The following is a 15,278-nucleotide window of genomic DNA, read 5'->3' as shown; positions in this document are numbered from 1 at the left end:
AGGATCAGCAGCAGTAAAGCTTAGGGAAACCTCTGTGTGAAAAACTCCCCAGGAAAATCCTATTACCCCCACCAAGTCATGCAGAGGCACCGTTTTTATATACTAAGTCGAACTCTGGTTTGGGTCAACAATTCATTATTTTTTAATAAGGGAACAGACAAGCATTTCACCACCAGTACACTGGCATTTCACATTCAGAACCCGTGGATTTATTTTTTATTGTAATGTATCAGTTACGACATCTAAAACGCAGAGGAGCTCCCATTCTTTACAAATAATGCTATTTCAAGAATGAAAACATTCATTGTCTTAAATGTCTGGAATCACAACCGAAATAGCTTGTCGAGGTGCGTTCAGTGTCACCGGCAGTTTTACAATCACTTTTTGAACCTGGTTCACGCTATCAAGGAGCATTTCTATCTGTAGCCTAACCCTGTATTGACAGTGATGTTCAAAGAGGTCTATTTGGAGAGTAAGATGGAAGACTTGAATTTGGGGTTTAATCCTCGGTATTTCCAAGTACAAGAAAAATGTAGAGGTAATCTAATTTAGCATGTAATACCCTCAGCTCTGTGTCTACGATTTCCAAAGACTCCCACCTAGCAAAATGACAGCCATAAGCAGATCCAGACACACCACCGTGTGTGTGTGTTCTTCCCTCTGCCTACTCAGTGCAATTTTGCCTTCTTCCAATCAACCTGATCTCTCCTTGGCGTTCTCTCGCACACAGACACAGCTACGCTGCTCTTGCCACAAAAAAACTTCTAAAGACGACAGTAACGGGTGCTAACTTACAGTTCACTTCTATTCTCAGAAATCTTCATTACTGTTTTTTGCAGCAATACATAAATAAAAGTTACATTTGGTATCCTTTCTTAGCACGGCAAACTCCGGCCCAAATCTTACTCATTTTACCTAAAAAATTGAGCTAGTTCAGAAGAATATTCTGACAAATTGTATTTCAGATACGTAGGATAAAAGGTCAGCATGTGCCATAACTTTAAATAGAACTACTATTTTGTATCAGTCCTTCCTTGGATCCAAGGAAAGGAGAGCTTATAGGACAGTAACTCTGAGAAGAGTGCCTAACAGAACACCACCTCTGTGTTGAAAATTGTGCCAAAGGACGCAAACATCTCTTATTACGGAAGGTTTGTTTCTGCGTGCAATTATTTTTTTTAAATGTTAGACAAAAAGAAAACAGGTGTTGGGTAATCCTGACAAACAGATCAGTATTGCCTAGGTATTTCTTACACCATCGAGGATACTGAAGTTATTTCTCAAACTCAATAAAATATGGGTAAGTTTTCTATATTAAAAGAAGCAAAAATTAATACTCGTTGGAGCTTTAATTAAAAACATAATTACATTTGACAGCTAAAACAACTGTTTTTTTTGGAAAAATAAAACACATTAAAAACTTGCTTGTATACTACAATAAAATTTTACAAAACAAAACCTCAAATAGTTGAAGTACAGCCGGCGTACAACTAAACTAGTTAGAAAATATAACTTAATAGTGATTTGTTTCAAAATATACATCATGTGGAAAAAACCTAGAACCGAGAAACCAAGTAATTACAAGGTTTCAAACAGAGTTTCATCAAAATGAGGTAAATCTATGTCACCAGCCGTCGAGCTTGGTGCTGAAATGGAGAACAGATCCTCAAGGATATCTTCTTCCCTGGGAGGGCTTTCAAAAGCGAGCTTTTTCACACCGGGTTTGCTCACGGCATGGAGTTCGTAGTTACTGTCCTTCACAGGACTGTAATAATTGTGGTCCTCGCTTGTCACTGCTGCTTGTGTCCCAGCGGTTTCCTCCACAGGCAGTGCTGCTGGGCCGCTGCTGTCCACCATTTCCATGTACATGCACTCATCCTCACCTCTTGAAACCTCCGAGGAAGCAACAGTGGAAGTGGGGGACAGCAATTCCGCCAGTATTTCATCATTATTATGGCTAGAGCACCCTGAGGTCACACTGAATTCAGAAGGATTATCTGCAGCATCGATCTGATCCTGCAGTTCCCTCAAGAAGCTCTGCAGCAACTCGCTGTCACTGTGATGTTCTGCCTGTGACGGGGTGCTCACATCCCCACTCATGGGTTTTCCACGTTTCATCTGCTCCACTGCCAGTCTATCGAGCGAAGCCAACTTCTTTTTCTTAGCATTAAGTTTTTTTAGCAGTTTGAGGCGAAGCTTTCTTGTTTTGTCACTATCCGACTCTTCCACCTTCCCAGCATTATGGCTCGGTGACCGGAATTGAGTTGTTTCACCAGAGGTACTCAGCGTATTTCCTGACTTATTCCAAGCTGGGCCTGCAAGAGCAGCACGATTTTTTGCAGGAAGACAAGTGCCTTGAGAAAACCCTCTGAAATTTGATAAAAAATTAGTACCATTGCTCCAAGGAAGTGATGACTTTGGGGCCTCAGTTGCTTTGTTCACGCCTCTGCCTTGAAATCCCCCAAAATTACTTGCTCTTTTAACTGGCAACAGCATCTCATTTAATTTTTGCACTGAGGGAGTTTTGCAACTTCTCTCAGCCTTTGGAGCTGAGGCACTTGAAGGCATAAAAGAAGTATTCTTGCTTAACATTTTTTTTACCCAGCTTCCAACAAATCCTCTTTTTTGGTCTTTGTGCGAAGGCTGAAAGGAATTATTATCAGCAGAAGAATTTGCAACCTTAGAATGAACTACAGTTTTGCCTGCATCTTTCAGGTCAGGTGATTTTTGCCCAATATTCCCTACTGGTGGCATTTTATGGTTTATCTCTAGTTCTGAATTTAAACCACGTTCTCTGTTAAGTAAATTAGCTCTGTCATCTGTGCTCTGAGCAAGTGATGAATCAGGCGGGTCGGGGTTGTGATTCTGGGGCACAGGAGGGGTGATATTTGCTGGGTTCGACTCTTGTAGGGGTAAGCAAATGCTGGAATTTTCAGGTAGCGTGCACATGTTGTTCATAGCTAGATCAGTTGCAGCAATCTCACACGGAGTGTTAGGTGAAAGAGCTGACTCCTGCTGTTGCAGCGTGCCCATTTCAACAAGGTTATTCCCCACCATCTGTCCGTTCGACAGTGATTTACACTCCGAGTCAACCTGAACCTCTTCAAGCATCAGCGTTACAAGATCATCGTGTGCCAGATTTTCTAAGCCGTGATGAGTTTCAACCTCAGCTACCTGCTGTGGTTTCTTATCTGGAATTCTCACAGAAGCCTCTTTGTGATGTTCTGCAGGTATTTTGTCTATGGCATTATCAAAACCACAATGCAACACTGAGGAACTTGACTGTGCATTATTAAGAGGCGAATCTTCAATGTTTTTCCTCTGAGCCTCGAAATTCTGTTCTGACACACGGGATGTTTTCTTCTCCCAGATAACAATATGAATCTCTCCTGGAGGAACTTCAAATCTTTTATGTCTCCTGCAGTATGGACCCTTTAAATCATCGCATTCAAGCCAAGTTCCTGAAAAATAAATAGCAACCACTGTAAAGGCTCATAGACTTTTAAAATTGAAGTCACTATCCTCTGACACTTGTCAAACATTTTTATTAACCCATTCCCCTGACAGGCAGAAAATAATCTTTTTTTTTCTCAATTCTTTATTGCATCAGAAGAAAAACGGGAGGTTTCCACTGCGAAAAGATCACCCACGAGCAGAATTTGCAGCAATATTATTACAGGTCAGTGTAGGTCAACCAAAACACAAAGCTAAGTTTTTTTGTCTGTGCTAACGATGTTGACATCTTGACTGAAAATACCTGCACATGCCTGAGAGAAGAACTACCTCTCAAATTAAGTTTCTCAGTAGATCTTTTCATTGCCTGCGTGGGAAGCAGGGGGGGCTTAAGAGAAACTGCTCATTTTAGGAATCTGCCTCGTCACCTGCAAATTATTCACAGGTCGTGAGCAAATATTTTATAGCTTTAAAAATTAACAAATAGATTTACAGAGCATATACACGATGTATAGGATATTCATAACCAGGTGCTTCCCAGCTGTTTCCTCTATTTCTTCTTAAACTTGGGCAGTAAACGATCTTCATACTGTCAGAACACTTCATAAGACAGCACCTCACTTCCTCTGCACAAGCACGAGAATCAGTATACCGTGCTTACACAGTATTTTTTTTTTAACTTTTACAAAGTTATGAAAGGAAAAGACTCTACCCAAGTAATTTCTGCCAGTGAGGACAGAACCCTGCTGAACAAGTCAGTTAAACCAAAGTGAAACCTTCACCCCGACTAACAAAGTTCCTACAGGTATTCACAAAATCCTAACATGAAGTTTAGGTTTAGGATACAAAGAAATCCTTGTTATTGGATAGGGACAGTTGAGATTATTCAATAAACCACTATTGAATGTGGAACTCAAAGTATGATACCAGAATTTGTGGTTCTTACCATCAGGATTCAAAGCCCAGGTTATGAAATGCTTCTTATTTGTTTGATACTGAATAACAGATGTTATTTCGTAGAAATCTTTTTCAAACTGAAATGAGTAATTCCTCAGGTTGTTATGTGGCAAGCCTTCCACAAAATGTATCATTAGTATTGAGGGTATTCTAATAAGGAGACAATAAAGAAACAGTTTATTACAACAAAATAGTGACAAAAATCCCTCATGGAAAATTACAGCGTTCATCCTTATTAAACACTACTTGTGTTTTCTGTATTTAAGTATTTATCAGAGTTTAAAGTTCTGCATATCTGTAAGCCTAAGGTAACTGTTTGTTTTTGAAAGCAACACTATGTTCAGTAAATGAGGTCTCAGAATTTTATTTTATTTTCAAGTTCACATATTCAAACTTACTTTTCCAAAATCATCCATCTTCTCTGAGATCTGTCACTGCAATTATTACAGGGAGCAACGTGAACAGCATTAAGTGGATGCCAATCGGGGATTATATTTGTGAATGTTGTTAGTGTTTTCCTACATCTGGAAACACACACACACACAAAAGAAAAAAAAAAGAAAGATGACTTGCTGATCAGAAAACAATGACTATACGCACTTTACAAGGGGAAAAAAGTCAGAAAAATGTTGTGACAAAGACAAATTCTATTCATATGCATGCCATTTGTGTGAATTCCACTGTGACTGCATCGCATCCAAGCGAGCGCTGGATTCAGTTCTGCCAAACACCATCAGTCCCCGTTTGTTCTCAGCAGCTCCGCGACCTTCAGTTGTGCATTATTTGCTCTTTGTCCCTTAGCATGTTATCTCTGCTTCCTTTTCAGCGCAAGACAGAGCTTCCACCAGGACCTGCATAATTTACTAGCTAATACAGAGCTTCAAGGAGAGAAGGAAGCGGTAACAAACTACCTCACAATACATGTGAAACAAGGAGTTATTTTCAAAGGACAGTACATTCAGAGCAAAGATTACATAGAGGTTATACTGTATGGAAACACAACGTATGGGATACGAAGTAAGGTAGCTTCTTCATTCATTAGCCACAGGAAGGAATTCCTCTACATTCATCCTACCCCAGATTTTTCAAGTTTTTAAAAACCACAGTATGTAACAAAAGCTCTTGAACACATCTTATTAACCAGGACTACACATTAGCTGGCTGTCTAACTGATATAATTAGTCCCTTCACATTTGTAGATCTAAAAGCCTATTGTATAAACTTTAGATAATGGAGAGAAACAGGTGTTTTTCAAGTAAAATGAGCTGTCTTCTGAAGGTGCCTCTTCTCTTCTGTTGTCTCTTACAAGGAGCCTAAATGACTAGCTGGCACCTGCAGCCACCCGAATTAAATCAATTCTCAAGAAATTACTTCCTTGTAATAGTATTTTAAAACATATTATGTAAGCAAATCTCTGATTCTTTTGTAATCCACTTTGTCATCCAAGCGAACGTTACAGAAACCCTTCAACAGCAAACGTGTGCCAGGCACACATTCTTTAGAACAGCAACAATCCGTACACCATCAGCAAATGATGAGAGTGAGCATGGCCAGGGCCTTGCAGTTACCTAATATTTCTTTCTTAATTAATAATTAATTAATTAACTCGTTTTCCTAAGACATAATACAATTAAACCAGTTGCAAATGATAGCCTAAAGAATCACATAAAACATCACCAACAAGCTGAAGCTCTTCATAACCTGGAGATGTGAAGAAAAATCACCTAATACATGCAGATTTTAAAAAGCACAGTACAACAGTTACACAGAAGCTGTATATTTATAAACCTCACCGGTCCTGGTGTTTGTAGCCACAACGCATGCATTCAAACTTCCATGAAAATGAATGCAAAAATAGGTTCTCAGCTTGTTGATCCTGTCTTAAGAGCAGAGGGAGTGCAAACAGTGGACTTTCTTCCTCACCTTGAAAGACAGGGCAGAAAAAAGAGCCACTGAGTTTGAAATCAGAAAACAGTACTTCAAGAAGGAAGATAAGCTTACTGCTGCGATTCTAATTTAAGGAATCCCTCTAAGGCTGTACTTGTAATGCTCACGAGCAAAGGCATTGATCCATGTTACCAGGTTGTTCTCAAAGACAGTTTCATGAATGCAGCACAGTTACAAAGATACAAATACACCCTCTAAACTTCACAAGCAGTAAATAACAAATCAGCTAATCACACAGTAAATTATGTGTGTCACAAATTGCAAAATGTATTTGCAAGCTGTCTTGCACGTGTATGTACATACATATTTTTATGTGCTGACATGCTAACAGGCTTTACGTGTAAAGTTTTTCAAAAATAAATACTGAGCTGCTGCACTGACTACTTACCCAATCCACATTTAAGCAGAGGCTGAAGCTGAGTAAAAATTCTGTTTCTGATTTCATTGAGATGTAATTCCGCTTTTGGAAGAACATCTATGGAAAAAAAACACATATGCTTTCATGTATTTATGTGCAACACCTCTACCCTTTCACACATGAGTACCCCTAACATGCACTCCTTCTCCACAAACAGATACCTTTCATATTGATCAAAAACTGCCTAAAACTGTTGGTAAAAATAGACAGCGCTTGGTATTAATTGATTTGAAAATTAGAGAAGAATTTACAAAAGTTATATGTCTTACTGCAGTCTGCTAACCCAAAACAACTCAACCTGACTTAAATTATGGCTAAGAGTGCATACTGATAGCTAGATGGTAAAGACATGTCAGATTAATGCAGCCAAACATTACAAACCCTAGAGGTTTGGAGATTAAGAGTAGATTTTAAAACCTAAAGATCAAAAGCACAAAAATTTGCTTATGTGCTTTGGAATGACATCATACAATTTGTAATAAAGCATTTAAATGTTAAATACTACGTTCCTAAGGCAGCCTTTTCAAAATTTTTGAATTTTAAAATATTTTAAAATGTGTATATCTATATTTGTATGTATTTTAAATTTGCAAGTTACAATACTTACGCACGTACACACTATAAGCACAAACAAGAACATAACTTCCACTACACAATCGGGATCCTGACTTGCACAAATTAAAGGATTTAGAATAGTTGTGGGAACCATTTCTTATAAATTTTATGTGTATATAAAAAGGTAAAAACAGTTTCTTGCAGCTCTATTGTTTTTGATTGTTTCAGAAAACAGCCATGTGTAAAAGATACTGAAAAATTAGATAGAAGGACAAAATCAGTACAACACCTATTCTCCATAATAACACTCTTCTTCCAATCCCCTCTCCACTGGTGCCCAAATAAACTAACCTGTTTTGCAGCAATGCCTGGAAAATAAAAGGTTTAAGCTGTCTCAAACACCACCATATCACAGCGTCCTTCCTAAGGCAAGCAAGCTAACATCCCCACAAAGGGCTCTTCCATACCAGAGCTCCTTTGCAAACACAGCAGCAGCATGTCAGAGGGGAAGGAAAAATCTCTCAGGTGGTGTGACAGAAGAGGGCTTCCAGGTAACATCTGAAAACCTAAAAATCAACCTTTCTGGTAAATAGCAAATATGAACTACTACAGGATTTCTTTGGATTTTTTTTCTGCCTCTTCAAAGTACTTTTTTCTCTGCCACACGGTGGATTAAACCTTTTTTTGATATGCCCACTGTCCTTTCCAGGAAACATACGATATTCTTTAAGTTGTCAATGCTGTTTTAGGACTACAGTCTATATATTCCAGCATACATTTTTGCTGGAATGCCTACTGAAAACAATTTATAAACGGTACTGGCTAGCCAAAGATCTGCAGTAATTCTCTAAAGGCTGATCTCTTAGAAGTTCAGACTTGTGACTCCAATGGGTCCAATCAAACGGACTAGGAAAAATAAATCTTAATGTAAGAGCCTCAAACTGGATTGACAGTACAGAAAATGATCAAAGGCCATCCTAATAGATTACAGTGACACATCCTCCTCTAATTCCAGCTGTGCTGCATAAGAGGTTGCCCTCAGCTGCTCATCGTGGCCTCTGTGCTTGGAGGTTACAGCCCTTGAATCTGTTAAGCTGCACATGTGAGTATTTACTAAAACTTTCCAGACAACATAAACCAGGTTAATCCACAACCAAAATGATCCAAAATGAAGATAAAGACTTAAACAGCATTGCAATAGTTAACCAACATAAGGGGAAGGATAAAAAGTGTGGCTCAACCATTTAATTCACAAATTCTCTACTTGTTATCATGAAAATTGTCATGGATACTTAGTATTTGATGTCTGCTTTCAAAGAGGGCACCTTTACCCCAAGCTAAGCAATTGCAGAGGTCACTGGGAATCTGCTAGATAAAGCACGCAACTCTGCAAATTCATGGTACTGAGCTGGAACTCATTCTTCTATGATCTTGAAATAGAAAGGAGGCCTATTTAAGTGCACTGTACTAAATTCCAAATATATACTTTAGACCAGATCAGTTTGCATATGAAAAAACAGCAGCTGCATTTACTCACCTTTTAATTTACTCCTTTTACAGGTATTCAGAAGCACAGTTGCTTGATTATATTTTGTTAAGAGTCTCTGGAGTAAACATTTTTCATCATCACATTCTTCTGCCAGAGCACATTTTAATGTCTTTAAGTGTACCAACGCTGACAAAACGCAATCCAACCAACAAAGATTATGCCTGTTTCTCCACTGCAGACATAAATCTGTGTTATTCGTGGAACCTTTACCACTTCTGAGCAACATTTCAGACGTTGTCGTGCAGTGCTCAGATTTTGGCAAGAGTTGTTTTCTGGGACTAGGAGTCTCAGGCAGATTTTCTTGATGGCTGTTGGTGTTGGGGGTTGTTTCAAAACCCACCTTCTGCTTGAAGGACTCCCCATTACTAGGATTTTGCCGGTCATTTTGTAACACATCATGTGCACTTAACGTGGGGATAGGTAAGCCGTTCGCACAGTTTTTGACAACAGGGTCCGTATTAACAGGCTGCTCAACATTTACCACATTATTAGTCCTGCCTCGTTTCGGTTTTGATTCAACGGGAGAAAAGTCACTGATATCACACAATTTCCTTTTCTTATCAGTAGATGGAACTTGGTGATTTTCTGAATCGGCAGAAATAATGATGCTGTTAAACGGTTTATAACCAAGGGGGTAGATACACTAAAGGGAAGGAAGAAAGTTAGAATGAGATCTACAATGCAATTTCAGGTGAACACGAGCTAAAAAAAAGTACAAACCATATTCTCAGAATGGAATGTAGGACTTGTGTGAAGTGATATTTTAATGAAATCAATACGTAAATTCAACATACGTAAGGCAGACAGAGAATTTCATCCAACTACTGTCTTATAAGCAATTGTGAATTATATCTATCAGTAGTAACAATCAACGTTGCTTTTCCAATAAAATCCAAACCCTCCACTTCCAGCCCCAGAAGGACACCCTAATTCTGCTAAGGAGAGCCCTCTTCTCTCACTCCGCAAAGTCCATTCCTTTAGGGTACAAATTTGGCACCAAGGTATCTTTCAGTTCAGCCCGATGCACTAGACCACATGTTGTTAGGGTCTGACAAACGTGGCTGTTCTGCAACTGGGAAAACGCAGTCAAATCCCCATCTCTGAAGGTGTAAAGCCTTATGGCAAAGGCCTCAACACAAGCCAACAGAACTGGTGATCAGTGTAATACCTGAGGATTCTCACAAAGAAAAATGGACTCTTGAAAATTGATGCGGTAAGTGCATAAAGTTTGGATCTCGCCCTTGGCTTTGCAGACTGGACAATATTCAGACGAACTTATCTCCACAGAATTACAGCTCTAAAAAAAAATAATAATAAAAAAATAGCTGAAAAACTTGCTCTTTATATATTATCCCAAGTTAAGACATATCCATACCAAGACAGAAAAGCAATGTGTAACTTCTAAGCATGTAACACCCAACAGAGTATAAAAAACAAAACTAGATTAGGTTTTGTCCTTATTTATAAGATATATATTCATAGGGTAGAATGATCTTTGTGAATTTATCTTTTTACTTAAGCATTCAAATATTTAGCAAGGCATCTTTAACAACACAATTTTGCAACATTTCATTCTAGTTATGCTAAACCGAAGGACACTTATTGCCAGGGAACACAAGCTCAGATCTTTGAACTATGAATAAGTTCTCATAGGAATGCACAGTCATAAAAGTAGTGCTCATATTAAGTTCATAGACAGAGATCTGGTTATAATAATCTTTCGCCATTGTTATAGATTTCCGTGGAAAATAATGTGGAGATTTATTTTGTCTTTTTTGTAAAATTAAGACCAATTAAAAATCTCTCAAAGCAGAGAAAAATATGAACTTTGCACACATGTAAAATAAGTTTCAACTGACTTTTCCCAAATACCCCACCATGTGGAGTGTCGATTTCCCTATACCAGTCCCTTCTCCAATCACTTGCAAACCATTTGTAGTCTTCTGGGTATCCATCACTCTGAGCCACTGGCTAATTTATGTCACTTGTAACAATGTCATGACCACTAAGGATTTTTTCAAAGACTCCTGAAAAATAAGAAGCGAATACAACAATTAAAGAAAAATTCAGTTAAATTTTGGAGAAAAAAAAATATACCAGCAATAACGCAGCCCATATTACCTGTGAGAATGAATTCAGAAAAGTATTTTCTCGATGGAAAATACTTATTTTCTAGCGCATATTGAACTCAAAACTTTAATTTAAGTCACACACCAGATTTAACAGCTTTAGGCCCTGAATTTACAAACTTATCTATTCTTTGCACCCTCAAGGTCTCATTTGTTTTCCAAGTGCACTATACTTGGCAGAAATGTAGACATCTTGCCCAGGCATCTCAACTTACTGTATCTAACCCTCAGAATTAAGGAACTTCTTTAAAAATGGCTACAATGAGCTCTCACTCTGTTATAGATAGAGGAACAAAAAAAACCTAAAAGCTCAAAAAACACTTCAGCGGCTTTCAAAACAGTGACTTTAATGCATAATAAACTGTAAAAAGTTTATCCTGTTCTGTTATTTTAATGATGTTATAGTCTTCCTAGCAAACTGAAGTTCTGCAGTCTCATTGCTACATAAATCTATTCCATATTTTACAAATAACATCAGAGTCCATTTCATATGATTTCTGGAATTCAGGGCCAAATTTTGCCTTTCTCACACGTCATACACACACACACACACACTTATTGTGGAAGACTTCAGTAAAAACAAGCTAGACACATCAGAAAGCAGCTCCTTAAGCCCTTGTAAACCCATTCCTTGGCTGGCACTGAAGCTAACTACATCTTGAACCAGCCAGAAAAGGAGTTTGAAACTCCAGGAACCAATTCTTCTGTTCCTGCTGACTTCAAAGGGAAAAATAAATAGAATATATATATATATTTCTGATTCAGAAGGACATTATGGCAAATTGAATAGCAAAGTCATCAAGGTTAATATCTTCCTTTGAGCCATGACTGTTTCTTGTTCATTACTTCCACTGACCAACAACCTTCCCCACAGCATGATGCCCCTTCAACACTTCTTTACCCTACAGAACTCAGACTGCAGTTCCTTTTGAGAAAAGGCATTCTTGGAGACCTGCACGAATACCAGTTCAACCAAAATCATCCCTAATACCGGGCAAAGGAGACCCTACAGAACTGGACAGATTGCTAAAAATCAACAGTATTAATAAATTTTAAGAAGTGCAGCCTGCAGAATGTAACAACTCTTTTCCAATCAATCCCCTATGACCACTTGAGAGGGTCAAAACAAGATGCTGGTGTATCCTGCTGACAATTTCGAGGTGCTCAGCAGCACTTTTCAGAATTAACCAGGCTGCAGCACAGTATAAACTGACTTACAAAACTAATGGTTTCAACAAAAGGTGAGAAAGTATCAAACCATGTGTGCCTTAGAGATTATGTTTAGTTTTCAAAGTAGGGTGAAAATGTACAAGCAACATGGTCCCAAGCTCAATCAAGGTAAAACTTAATGGATTAGCTAAAAGTATATAAGTGTATTGGACTACAAAGAAAAGCCAAGCTCTCCAACTTCTGACATGGCAGCAATGGCACGATGACACCGTACCTCACCTCTCTATTACTCCTTGCCTAGCTAGGACTTCGTTTTTTTACACAATTAATGAAGTTGCACAGGTATCAGTCCTAAGATACACAGCAACTTTATGCTCCAAACTATAGCTAATAGGAAAATGTCTCTAACTTTTTCCAGAGGGCTTTTATACAACTCCTTGGCCTGAAGCAGTGTCAGGCCTCTAAAATAAACAAAATATGTAGATGACATGACTGGAACCCTGAGCAATTTCTCACCACATAAATACAAATCATCTTGACGCGCTCTGTATGATGTTAGTTCTGCTCTTCTTTTTTAAAGCTTACATACTGTTTTGAGATGTACGGTGCCTCCTTGGGTGACATGGGTAGTAGGGGGATGGTTGGACCAGATGATCTTGAAGGTCTTTTCCAACCTTAATGATTCTGATTCTATGAATCACCCAGCAGTAGCGCTACAGTGCATTTATTGCCCTTCTGAATGTAATAAACATTAACAAAATTGTCATTTTTTTTTCATACATCAACCATCAGTGAACAAAATCGATCTGCCAGCCCTAGATGCACAGAATGGGTCCAAGGGGTGTGCCTGTACATCAGCACATGTAAAGTTAGAGCACGCTACACAAAGTACAAAAACTGCACATCAGATCTGCAGCTGCCATGAAAAATAGCCACCCAAAAGCCTGCTGGATGAAGGACTGACACAACCCATTGTAGTAATGTGTAATATCTGCATTACAGATAGAATCACAGAATCACAGAATTTCTAGGTTGGAAGAGACCTCAAGATCATCGAGTCCAACCTCTAACCTAACACTAACAGTCCCCACTAAACCATATCCCTAAGCTCTACATCTAAACGTCTTTTGAAGACTTCCAGGGATGGTGACTCCACCACCTCCCTGGGCAGCCTGTTCCAATGCCTCACAACCCTTTCAGTAAAGAAGCTCTTCCTAACATCTAACCTAAAACTCCCCTGGCGCAACTTTAGCCCGTTCCCCCTCGTCCTGTCACCAGGCACGTGGGAGAACAGGCCAACCCCCACCTCTCTACAGCCTCCTTTAAGGTATCTGTAGAGAGCGATAAGGTCGCCCCTGAGCCTCCTCTTCTCCAGGCTGAACAAGCCCAGCTCCCTCAGCCGCTCCTCGTAGGACTTGTTCTCCAGGCCCCTCACCAGCTTCGTCGCCCTTCTTTGGACCCGCTCAAGCACCTCGATGTCCTTCTGGTAGCGAGGGGCCCAAAACTGAACACAGTACTCGAGGTGCGGCCTCACCAGAGCCGAGTACAGGAAGTGTGCTTTCAAGCTTACTGGGTCATGCTTTAAAACATTTACACTACTTTTCTTATTTAAAAAATGTAATGCAAAATGTGCTGCGGACCTGGTATAATTATTGGGCTGCTTACGGTTCCCTGGGTAGCTAAGTTGATCTAACGGCTCACTGCTGCATGATAGGGATGTTTTTGCTCTCTTTCCTCCTCTTTCCCACTCCCACACCATCCCTGGCAGCTCACATCCTCACTGGGCTTTCCACGAGCTAACTGAACACACAAAACAGCAGGAAGCTCAGTAAAACACAGCAGTTTTTTCTGCTATTTTTAATTAGTTAAATCGGCCTATGAGAAGGTCTGATGAGCTCTGGAGGGAAGAAGACAGAAAACACGGAAAGTGTCAAGGACTTCTACACTAAAAGGGACCTTGGCTTGTTGATAAGAGGAGCTATGCCTTGTGACACAATAAGAACAAAAATCATCTACAAGGTGCAGGTGACAGAACAGCGATCACATTTCAGTGAAGAGAAAATCTCTCTGCTTAAAGGTGAAAGGGGCACTAAGAAGGAAATCCTTGTAAATCACCTCACAAGTCTTCATTCCTTCATCAAGGGAATATTGACGGGAAAGGATGGAAAGAAACAAACTAAGGTCTGAGGAAAAAAAATTATGCAAGTTTATACTCCCTGTGTTATATATGTGTTCTTTACATGTCTTTTTTTTTTTTTTTAAATCTGAAACTAAACAACAAACTAAAGATAAAAACAGTGATGTTGGAGAGTAAAGCAGCTTGCAATGTGATTGCTGTCCTAAGGGATCTGGACCTCTCTGAAATGTCCTGAGGTAAATGCTTGGATGCGTGTATAACAAGGGGACAAGGATTAAGCATTTTATTGCCATGTCATCGAGCACTTGTGAAAAAAAGGAGAGTTAGGTGTCAAAAATAGAGCCTGAACTGGTGCAGTTTATGCCAGTAAGAGATGCAAGGTCTCAGGAAGGGGCTTGGTGCAGGCAGAGCCCCAGCCTGGGGGCCAGGGGGGTCAGGGCTCCAGCTGGAGCTGGCTGCTGCCCTTCGACACTAAGAGGCATCCAGGTGCTTCAGATAAAGCTACGGTTAAACAACCTCCTTAGTTTTTAGTCCACATCCAGTGTGCTCCACACTACGGCACGGCTGCAGAGGGAAGAACACACGGTTAATGGTCAGAGCACAGGCAAGGAGCACATGGGGCACATGCGTGCGTAGACACACCGGTCCCTCACCCTGAGGGGGCCTTTTCCCCAGCAGTGCTTCCAGCCAGCGCTCCCTGAGGGCACACACGCCATAAACCCACGGCTACTGACGAGAAATACTCAGTCGGCATTCAGCACCGCGCCCGCCCCACCGCCACCTCCCGCACAGCCCAGCCGAGCCGGGACAGGGCTGGACGCCGCACTACTCACCCGATAAAGGGCTCTCGGCGTCTCCCCTCGCTTCTTTCGCTTCCTCGGGCTCTTTTCGCTTCCTGGGGCCGTCCTCCATCGGGTTCCTGCCGCCCCACGCCGCCCGCCTCAGCCGCGCAGCTTCCGGCGC

The 15,278-nt window shown here is 40.1% G+C and overlaps 1 protein-coding gene across 2 annotated transcripts; it reads right to left on the bottom strand.

Annotated features, from left to right (window-relative positions):
- Positions 1-186: 186 nt before the first annotated feature.
- USPL1 (ubiquitin specific peptidase like 1) lies at positions 187-15,275 on the bottom strand. 2 transcript variants are annotated; one of them, XM_068672567.1, is made up of 9 exons: positions 15,149-15,275; positions 10,739-10,906; positions 10,048-10,176; positions 8,868-9,522; positions 6,746-6,832; positions 6,204-6,333; positions 4,809-4,934; positions 4,400-4,560; positions 187-3,461 (listed from the first exon to the last, which is right to left on the bottom strand). In XM_068672567.1, exons 2-9 carry the CDS (start codon positions 10,832-10,834, stop codon positions 1,579-1,581), a joined length of 3,267 nt encoding a protein of 1,088 aa, XP_068528668.1. In that variant the 5' UTR covers positions 10,835-10,906; positions 15,149-15,275; the 3' UTR covers positions 187-1,578. The 2 variants fall into 2 exon arrangements, with proteins under 2 accessions (XP_068528668.1, XP_068528677.1); XM_068672576.1 differs by lacking the exon at positions 15,149-15,275 and having other exon boundaries at positions 10,810-13,202.
- Positions 15,276-15,278: the final 3 nt, after the last annotated feature.

The sequence above is a fragment of the Anas acuta genome, chromosome 1 (assembly GCF_963932015.1).
Source record: "Anas acuta chromosome 1, bAnaAcu1.1, whole genome shotgun sequence".
In the NCBI taxonomy this organism is placed as follows: domain Eukaryota; kingdom Metazoa; phylum Chordata; class Aves; order Anseriformes; family Anatidae; genus Anas; species Anas acuta.
The sequence above is the reverse complement of the archived record's forward strand: the minus strand, read 5'-3'. Positions and strand labels throughout refer to the sequence as shown.